The sequence below is a fragment of the Condylura cristata genome, unplaced genomic scaffold (genome assembly GCF_000260355.1).
Source record: "Condylura cristata isolate star-nosed mole 26May11 unplaced genomic scaffold, ConCri1.0 scaffold00021, whole genome shotgun sequence".
Classification (NCBI taxonomy): domain Eukaryota; kingdom Metazoa; phylum Chordata; class Mammalia; order Eulipotyphla; family Talpidae; genus Condylura; species Condylura cristata.
In genome coordinates, this window is record NW_004567122.1 from 11620485 (window position 1) to 11631230 (window position 10746).

At 49.5% G+C, this 10746-nt stretch overlaps 1 protein-coding gene across 4 annotated transcripts in view; it reads right to left on the minus strand.

Moving 5' to 3' along the window:
* The window catches only part of TRIM36 (tripartite motif containing 36), a 37754-nt gene extending 27603 nt beyond the window's left edge, over positions 1–10151 (minus strand). For 2 of the 4 annotated variants that reach the window (XM_012727896.1, XM_012727893.1), the window contains exon 1: positions 9517–10151. In XM_012727896.1, the coding sequence (XP_012583350.1) occupies positions 9517–9579 (63 nt within the window). In that variant the 5' untranslated portion in view covers positions 9580–10151. The remainder of the gene's footprint in view (positions 1–9516) is intronic. The other 2 variants (XM_012727894.1, XM_004686492.2) reach the window with 2 other exon arrangements.
* Between the last annotated feature and the right edge of the window lie 595 nt (positions 10152–10746).

Below are 10746 nucleotides of genomic sequence, written 5' to 3' on the forward strand. Positions count from 1 at the left end.
TGCTTTGAGCTCTGCATACGGGGGCGCCGGGTCACAGACAAACCCCATTTCCAGAGTCTGGACGGGCGGATGGGGCAAGGGTCTCCCCTGGCTCCGCAGTCAGGCGCTGGGGAGACTAGAGCGAGACCGCGCCCAACCCCAGCCCCCAACCCCCGGGGCCGGGGTTTCCTCGAGAGATCCCGCCCGGCTCTTGCCTGGCTCTTGCCCACTTGTCTTGCGGCGCGATCCGTGGGTGAACTTCATATTCCCTGAATGCCCACACACCACTCATTCTGCTTCCCGCTGCTGCTTTTCCACACCCGGCCGCAGCGCTGTCACGCACGACCCTAGAGGCGCGGGGGAGACCGCAGCAAGGCAGCGCCCTCCCGACACCCCTGTCCCCACAACCGCTCTGCAGTAGCCCTCTGGGGACCAAGACAGCGGGGAAATCGGGACAGCGAGCCAGGGCTGCCCCAGGACCCAAGCTGGGAGACCGCCAAGTGCCAAAGCCTACACTGCCCACCCAGCTTGGGGACCGGCAACGCAACATTCACCTGCCAAGTTGCAAGTGTGTTTCTTCTGTCTGGTTCTCCAGAGCAAACAGAAAACAAATCAAACTGGGATTGGTGGAAGCCTTATTATTAGATCATACCACTGCCTTCCCGGCTGTCTAAACAATTCCATCCTTACGCAGACAATGAGAGAACCCGCGCTCCAAACAGCAGGGGATAAGGACCAGAGAGCTGTACCCAGGCATCCCGTTAAGCTCTGAAATGTCCCCCACTTTTATTCCCTCCTTGGGAGACATCGCTCCCTGTAGCAACTTCCCACCGCCCTGCTGCCAAGGGTATCCTCTCCAACCTGCCATTTAAATCACGGTGTGGCGGTGGTGTTCCGAACAGTTAGGGAGCTAGGGGCTGGAACAACTATCTTCAATGGAATAAAATCACTTGACAGCAAGATGTGATATGATTAGCCTTGCCAATGACTGCACTATGATCCGGATTAATGCTGGTTCCCTGGCCCCACGAGTAGGAGTTGATGTGACTTCTTTCCCACGGGTGCTGAAGTGTCTTAACCAGGAGGGATAGAAGGAAAATAACCAATATTGGCCAAATTTAGATGCCTCAGTCACATCCTGACACCATGTTCCCACATAGATTTTGAAAGGCATGGCCATTAAAAAAGCATCAGGTGTCAGTCTGTGTTTCTAACACTGAGATTGGGGTGAAGTCATTCACTGAACTCACATGAGCACATTTGAGGAGCAGTTTGGTCCAAAACTACTTCACAGACAAGACGATTAGAAGGCGCCATTAACAAGAACTAAGGATAGACGGCTTTTCTGCCCACCTGTGACTATGCAGGTGCTTCTCTTATTCTCCTTTTCCTAATAAGTGTGTCCTTTTAAATTGTAAAAATGACAAGATGAAAAAAAAAACAAATAGGAACTAGAGATGAAAATGGTAAAGGTAATACCCAGCTGAATATAAATTTGAAAGCCTTTCCACTGTGCAAATCAAACTTCAGAGAGAACATTTTCCACCTAATCCTCAAAGTTTAAAAAAATGATGGCAAAAAACCAAGTAGCAAGAAGGTGAGGAACAAAGCACTGTCCCCTTGTGGGGTGAGAACAGACATGGCACAGCTTATAGTTGAAGGGAAATTTTGCAGCTCTCATCAAACATTTTAAAAGTTTATACTTTAAGGAATTCCTCGTCTGAGATTTTTTTTTCCTACTGAAATCTGTGCATGTGCACACAAAAACCCATACAGAGATCTTATTCAGAACTTATTTGTAGCAACTAAATACCCAGCATCGGTACCTCCAAACTATGGAAATGGTATATGCCTCCCAGTGATTGTAAGGATGAGAAAGGCATGTAAAAGATAGTTAAACTACAAGGCCACATGGAATCTGTATGTAGCCACTGTGACAATGAAGATGAGACAGGTATATGTACTTACATAGGCAAAAATAAAGTAAGTCTCTGAATAAGAGACCCCAAAAAACAGTAATAGTATTTGAGTAAGAAATAAGAAGGAGGTGTGGAGGACTGATTTCTCACTCACATGATATACCGAGCGTTTTACAATATGCTTCACTTCTACACACTTTTTAATGCAATTTAATCCAGAAAACCTTTAATCCACATTTATTTAAACCACTTAACCCATAAGCTTTTAAAAGCAAACAGGGAAGAGGCACATTGGTAACAGATGAAAACGACCCTTCTAAACGGTCACCCTCCACTCCCCCCTCTGGCTGCCAGGCTTTGGCTCATCTCATCAATTTGTCTCTTTCAACATTAACACACCCCAGCCTCTTGTCAAAAAAAATGAAGACAGGCCCTCCCTGGTGGCGCAGTGGGTTAAAGCACAGCACTAAGAAACTAAAGCTACAACAGCATGTGTTCGAACCCTGCCTGCCCCGGAGGTGACCACATGGTGTGGCAGACCTCTCCTGACCTGCCCACTGCTCCCCTCAGCAGGTACTTTGTGATCTGCCTGTTCTGCTCCCCACTCTGTCTGTGGTGAAGCCTCTCACCACCCCTGCACCTCTGGCCTGTACCCCAGTTCTGTATGCATAAATAAATAAATCTTAAAAAAAAAAATGAAGACACTTCCCAGTTGTTCCAGTTAAAATCTGCGGAATGCGTCTTTAGCCCTCTCTCCCCTGCCCCCTATGCTTCTGGTCAGCCTTAAATGCTGTTCTTTCTCCTGGCAGTAATTCCCCCACCCACCCTGAATCTCCCTGCCCCATGCCTAGATTACAGCCTAGGAATTAGGGGTTTCACACACTGCTGTGTGCTCCCTTGTGCAGGAGCGGAATCAGTGGTGGGCCTGATACAGCAGCTCAGTGTACAGATACCACTGGAGGTGATGTGTATGTCGGGCCAGCCTGGTGTGGAGGGCCTGGACTACCAACTGGGAGATGCTGGGAGCTTCTGAAAGTTTTTAGGTAAGAATGACATGACAGCTCTGTAGTGTGTACATTTTAAAAAGCACTTCCCAGTCCTGTCTGAAATATCCTAACTCCTTTTCCAATTGTTTATTTTTTTTTTTTTTGATATGGCTCAAAACTGAATACAAGGCAGTGATTTTATACCTCGAGTTCTCTCTAACACAGACACACACACACGTCCATGGGAGTTCAGTAGTGTTGCCAACACCATGATATCTTACCAGGTGCTTATAGGTTTCTTTCTCTGCTTTTCTGTCACAAGCAGGCGGGCTGTCTTCCATCTACTTCATGAAGTCCAAAAGGGCAGGGAAATATGTCCTCGATTTTCTCCTACTTTACTTGCTAACTACCACTCCCCAAACACACACACACATACACCATTCAGAGCTGATAAAACAGAGGTTCAATAAATGCTCATTTCCTGCCATTTAAAATATGAACCTGTTAGCTTTTAGGCTACACACTATTCAGGAACCAACCTGGTCTCCTTCCATCCCCACTCTTGATACCCAGCAAGAGATCAAGTTCCTGCTGAGTCAGGCCCTAATGACCAAGCTCAATTTCCCTGAGTGCAGGGAGGCACCAGGGACCTTAATCTGTTTAGTCTGAGAGCACAGCCAGGGTCCAGTCTCTTAGTATGCCCTGCACAAGAAGTAGCAACAAGATGCCAGGACCACATACCTGTAACCTTGCCCTCTGTTGGAAACCCCCTGCTACTGGGAGCACACCAAGAGAGCCCCTGGACTGAGGGAAGGAAGGAAGATCACAGTAAATCACAGGGCTGCAGGCACCCAGAAGCTTATTCAGGAACAATGGATGTCGTCAATGATTCACCCAAGTCTCTCACAGGCCATGTTTACCTGTCATAAACTGTTCCTATGAGGACTACCTCAGGGCAGAAGAGTCCAGCCAGCCAGGAAGTTCAGATCTCCAAGGCCCAGCCGGTGTAAGTGCAGGTGGAGGCCTCCTTCCTCCCTCACTGGCTTATCATGGATCAGCAACTGCTCTGACCTCCTGCAGCACTGAGGCTTACCACTCAGTTTAACAGGACTGCGGATGCTCACTGCATACGCTGATGTTCCCTGCTTGTAAGCCATCTCTTCCAACCACTTCAGCTTTTGTCTGCTTTAAGAGAAAACTCCAGCAGTCATTTTCCTACCCTCCAGGAGCACCAAGCAGCAATTGGAAATTGGATGAGAGACTCACCACGCTGCTTGGCATCATTCCCTTATTCACTGCAGGGCGGTGCTATTGCAGAACTGGGGGGGCAAAGGGGTTACTAACATGAGGGGAACACCACCAGTATATTTAGAGCTGATAGCAGGCACCCGCTGACCACGGCTTATGAGTCCTTTACTTAGGGCTGCTGGGCTCAGAAAATGACATGCTGTTAAACTTGAATTTCAGAGGCACAATACAATGTTTAGTATATTTTTATTATTATATGATAAATACACATGGCATTTAGAATTATATATATTTGTATAAATTAATTTCTTAGTGTAAGAATGTAGCATATATTGACTGGAACAGACTTTAAAATATTTGGGGTTTATTTTTTTTAATGTTTTAAAAAGATTTATTTTATTTACTTATGCATACAAGAGCTGGGGTGTAGGCCAGAGGTAGGCAGCATGAGAGGATTCACCAGAGACAGAGTGGGAAGCTGAAGAGCAGGCTGAATGAAATACACTGCTGAAGGGAACAGTGGGCAAGACAAGAGAAGTCTGCTGTGCCGTGTGGATCACTCCCTGGCCAATAGCCTCACACAGCTGAGACTAAACCCCTTGATCCTTGCTCCAGGGAGGCCCCAAATTTTTTTGTTTTTCTAAAGCATATAAAGTCCTCCATGGCAGAGATCACTATGCGCTTTAAATATTACAGTGATCATCACAATAAAGTAAAATAAGCATTCTCTGAAATTCAAATTTAACTCTTCTATCTGGCAGCTCTGTCTCCACTTGTTAATGGCCACACCTGGCCCAAGGGGTCTCAAGGCCCATCCTGTCATTTTAGTTGCTAGATGTAATAGCTTCCATTTACGAAAGTCGCTATGAGGTGCAAGTTACAGTATTAGGAACTGTGCATAAAGTATTCATTTAATACTCACAAAACTCCTGTGGAACAGGCTGAATTCCCCTCAAAGGGACCTGTTAACAACCACCACGCCCCTCCACCCAGAGATTAACTGAATACCTAAAGGTGTCACACAATGAGCTAGGGTCAGCTGGTGCTCCTACCAGGACCCCCAATGCACTACCAGCAGGTAAGTATACAACAGGCAATTTAGAATTTCATTAAAAAAAAAAATTAAAAACATGAAAACATTTTCTGACAAAGTAGTTAAGGCAGTAAAGTAGTAATTGCTTCTTTCCTATTATCTCTTGAACAATGTGGTGACATCAGAAGTGATGTTTATGAAATTGGCTTTTTAAATTGCTAACGTTAATGCCTTTATCTTCTGCTTGCCTTCCCCATCCTAGTTTTTTCCACTCTCAAGTTTTAAAAAATAGATATTTTAAAGAGCACTGGCAGTAGACACAGCCTTAGCATTATCACCAGCTTGGACTCCAGTCATGCGAACAGCTATCTACTGAGCCGACCACTGGGTAGTATTTTTGCATAAGTTGCAGGGAGATAGTTAAGACTTTACTCAGATTTGAGAACTTCCTAAACTTAATCCTTTTAGGGCATAAGTATCTTGGTGTTGCAAAATAATTTTTATGTTTATTAAAGTTCTTGAAGGGTTTCATGTCTTGTAGATGTTCAGCGTTAAAAGTAATAGAATCAGGCCCTCCCTGGTGGCACAGCGGGTTGAAGCACCGCACTGAGAATCTAAAAGCCACTTCCTCATGAGTTCGATTCCCACCTGCCCCGGAGGTGACCACATGGTGTGGCAGACCTCTCCTGCCCCCCCCCCGCTGCTCCCCTCAGCAGTGTACTTCGTTGATCTGCCTGTTCTGCTCCCCACTCTGTCTCTGGTGAATCCTCTCACCCTTCACATCTCTGGCCTGTACCCCAGTTCTATATGAATAAATAAATAAATCTTAAAAAAAAAAGTAATAGAATCATTGCCTGTTTCTCTATCAAAATTCAATGTCAACTTTCCAAAGCTATTTTTATTTGGTCAAACTATTGTGCTTTCTGACTATGTAATACATAAATATAAAAACTGTTATATACTCTAAATACAATGAAGTCTAGTAAATTTAAACATTCTTATGTCCCATGTCATCAAATCTTCACTATATGATTCCAGAACTGTGTAAAATTAAAAAAAAAAAAAAGCTAAACAGGCAAATCTTTCTAGAAATCAATAGCTTGATGAGGGCCCTCCCTTGTGGTGCATGGGGTTAAAGCACAGCTCTATGAGGTGATCAGCAGCCAGGGAGATGACCTACACTATGAGGTGATCAGCAGCCAGGGAGATGACCTACATGGCACAGAAGACCTCTCCTGTCTCACCCACTGCTCCCCTCAGCAATGGATTTCAGTCAGTTTGCCTGTTCTGCTCCCCACTCTGTCTCTGGTGAATCCTCTAAACCCCTGCATCTCTGGCCTGCACCCCAGTTCTTCTATGCAGAAACAAATAATAAAAAAAGAATTTAAAGATGTTACAAAGGAAATTAAAAAACAAAATCAGCTTCCAAAAATAGTACAAGTATCTCTGAGATATCTTAGACTTCTAAGATATAAGAAGTCTACTAACATTGATTTCTAAGTCTCTTGAGAATTATCATAGGTACTAACTACACTATGGGGTGTTGCTGATGAAGATATAAAGACCTCAATGGCAGAGATCACCCTGTGCTTTAAATATTAACATCATCATCTGCTTTAAATATTAACATCATCACAACAATAAAGTAAAGTAAGCTGACCCCACCTGCAAGGTGGATTTTAAGTTACCCTGAGAAGGAAGGCTCACCTTCCACTCAAGAGGACACTCAATAAGCTAATTTAATCGGAAACAGACATACAGCAAGCGGCTGCCGCTGGCAGAAGCAGTGGATTGGGGTCTGCTCTTTCCTCTGCAAAACTTTCTGTAAAGTGAGAGCACTCTGCCACAAGCGTGTATTAATTTTGTGAATTTTAAAGCCTTCAGAGAAAAGTGAAAAAGTATGATGATGGTCAACTCATTGGTCTCAATGAGGGGGGCGGGGGGGGGGGGGGGGGGAAGGCCAGAAAGGGAAGAGGAAAGGGGAGGGAAGGGGAGGAGGCAGGTAGATAGATTATGGGCCTTGATTCTCCTTCCACGCAGAGAACTTGGCATCCGCAGACCAGTCTCACACTATCCTTTACATTACAAACCCGAACTGCATAGTGGAACCTAACTCTTCAGAGGTCTACTGTTCCAGGACTAACACTCAAACAGATATCCATGTCCACATCCTGGAAGGTCACTCGTGCGGAGGGTTCTAAATGGAGTTGAGTATGCGGAGTGAGCAAGGAGTAAAGGTGAGTTCGGAGGCCGTTCCCAAGCCTGCTCCTCTTCACCCCCCAAAAGGGCAGAGAATGGGCTGTCCTCAGCTCTCACTGTGGAAGCCTGCTGTACAACCTCAGGGATTTCCACAGGGCCACCTGCCTCCCTAACTTTGTAAGCAGCTGAAATGTTCAGGTGTTTCCTGCAGATCCACTGCCAAAGTGAGATGGAGACTGAGGCAGAGGAACTCAGGGGGTGGAGTCAGAAGGTGCTTTTGCTTTTCCATGACAGGGTATGCATTTGGTTAACACTTTGCTTGTTCCTGAAGGCTTGTTTTGTTTGCATTTCCCTTGATGACAAGCACTCTGTAGGTTCTGTCCTCCACCCCATTTAGTATACAGGAAAACCCACCTGTCTGCTTCATAATAATTTGGGGTGTCAATATGCAGATCTCTGAGTCTCAGCATTTCTGGTTCTGCCTGCTAGTGCAGGAAAAGTACTGACCAACTAGTACAGTCCTGGATTACTGTGAAAATGAGCTGCAGGCCTTAACACATGGCATTCCATCAAGCACGTTCCTTTATTCTGCAGTCAACAAAAAGCACCCTCCCACGCCCCCTGCCCAGTGCCTGGGGCAGCCAGGTTCCAGCTGTGGGCTTTGGAGGCCAGTTCTCAGCAGCAGCTCTGAGACTCTGGGACTCTCCCCAAGGTCAGTACTGCACAGGGGGGAGCCGTTGGGGTGCACACTCTGGGCTCTCTAGGGATCATCGATGAGAGGCTATCGTCAAGGGGTGACCAGGAAGTTGGATGTGCAGGCCACTGAGTCCCGCTCACATGCTCAGGAGGCCCCTGGAGGTGCAGGCGGGCATCCCAGGTAGGAAGAACAGTGTGATGTGGTCTTCCACGTGTACTCCTGGTCTCAACTGTTAAGTGGTAGGGGTGGCCCGAAGCACAGCCTCCACCTTGGAATAGTTAATATGTATCCCAAGTCGGAACAGTGTTTTCTGAATTTGCACAACATCCCAGAGTATCCTAGGAAGCACATGGTTAGCCTCAGGGCGCTGAAATCTGCTGACGCTTTAACTGGCACCCCAGTCCGGGGAGCAGCTGGAGTATCTGGCCGGAGCTAAAATCCCTCCAAACCGTATTCTGGTTGGAGTTAGCGCGGCATCAGTGTGGAGTTGAGGTGCTCACACTCGTTTCCTCTCTTTCACCGTTCCATCTTGCTTTCTGATGGCCGTGCAGTGGGAGTCCTTTCTCTGTGCTGCACCCCTTTTCCACCCTCCGGGACCCGAGGGCAAAAACTCAACGCGGTTTCTGGAATTCTCGCTGCCCAGCGATGCCAGGCCCATCGCGCACCGGGCATCTTTTGCATTTCCCGACACCTCCCTCCTGCAAACCACTTAGGAGCCTCTCTGGGGCCGTTTCTCGGATGCAACTCTCAGGCCAGCCTCCCCGCAAAGCTTTCTGCCCCGGCGCGGCGCCACCCGCCCTGGGCCGGCCGAGGGCGTGGTCGCCAGGCGCCGCCGACAGCGCCAGCCTGGGTTTCCAAAGGCTCCCTCTGGGACAGGTGCCTCAGCACCTGCTGGCTCTTTAGCATCTCTCCTCCCCACCCAAAGAAGATTGCTTGAAACATTCCTGGCTTGGGGGCAAAGACTGAAAATCTGGAAAGAGGGTCGAAAATGCCAGGGCGAACGGGCGTCTCGCCCTTATTCAGGGTGGTCACCGTGCGAGTCCCAGGAACCCCATCCCGCCCCCGGGCTCTCTGCCACTGGCAGGACCCTCCCTCCGCGCCCCGCGCCCGGGCAGGAGGGCACCGCGCGAAGTCGCCACGCTCGGCCAGTCCCGGGTGCGTCGGGCAGCGCCCCTAGGTAAATGCCCGGCCCCTCCTCTCCATCCTGGCAAGTGGAGCCCCGCAGTCGCCCAGCTGGCCCCAGACGCGGCCGAAGGCGCCCTGGCTGCTTCGGAGACGCCGCGCAATAAAGAAAAGGCGGCTACTTTGCATTCGGCAGCAGCTGGGACGCGCCTGCTGGGCGCGCCCCCGATTCCTGGCCCCGCGTCCCCGGCCAGAAGGGACCCCACGCCCCCGCCAGCAGGCAGGTGGCGCCCGGAGTGGGGTCCGCGCGGCCCCGGGCGCCTCGGCACGTACCTTGCCTCTGGCCAGCAGCTCCATGATGTAGCCAAATTCACTCATCTCCCCCGACTCCGACATGGTTGCGACACTTCACAAACTGGAGGGCCAGGGCGGGCGAATCGAATGCGCCGATGCCCCCCTCTCTGCGCCGGTCTGAGTTTTGCCAGGGGCCGCGCCAGGGGCTGCTAACGAGGAAAAGGGAGAAAGTGGATTGCAAAGCGAATAGCGGCGGTGGCTGGAGCGAAGGCCATCGGGGCTGCCGGGCAGCGGGGTCGGCGCACTTGGCTCGGGGAGGCGGGAGGTAGCGGAACAAACCAGGGCGGCGGCGGAGCGGAGCGTGCAATCTCGCCAGGCGGAGCCCGCGCCAGGCCCCGCCTCCCGGGGGTCGCGGCCCGCGCCTCCCGCCGGGGTCGCACAGCTGCCGAGACAAACGCCCGCACAAAAGCGGGGCTGCTCGCGGCGTGGCGCCCTCCCTGCCCGGCGCCCCCGGGCGGTTACAGCGGTCCTTTATCGGGGCGCGGGGAAGGTGGCCGGGAGGATGCTCCGCGCCTGGACCCGGGAAAATCCCCGTCGCACGGGCTGGAGGTGCGAGGGCAGAGAGAATGAATGCAGACGAGGCACGACAAAGGATCAGGCTGCCAGAGCGGGAGGGGGACTGAGTGGAGGCCCAGGAAACGGCAAAGCCGCCTCTCAACTCAGCCTTCCTGAAATCCAATAGGTAACAAAGACCCAGCCCGGCGCTTCTCCGAGAAGAACAATTACAAGGATTGTATTTTAAACACTCCGAGAGTGTAAGATCGATGGTATCGCCAGCTCCCCTCAGATCCTCAACTTTCCCTTCATTGAAAAAGAAACAGAAAAAAATTCTTGCCAGCAAGGCTCCTGGACAAACACTTCCCGTCTGTTAGGACTAGCCCACTTTGGCAATTACCCGTTTCACTGATTGAGTTGAACATTCAGTGCCTGCTCCTGGCATTTCCGACTTCTTTTTAAAATAGCGGCTCCCCTAGAAGGCTGCAGTTGGAATGGCCTCTGTCTTCTCCCTGCTCCATTCCTACCTGACAATCTGCTGCTCTTGAAAAGAAAACTTGGCCGCTCAGTGCAATCCTAGTCTGTTACTCCACTCTAGCCAGTCTCTTATCTTTCTTGAAAGGGACAAAGTGATAAGGCTTGAGTTTTTCTCAAAAAAGAAATCTGCCAGCAATCATTCGACTAGCCGCCAATGGAAGAGTGACGACCAGACTG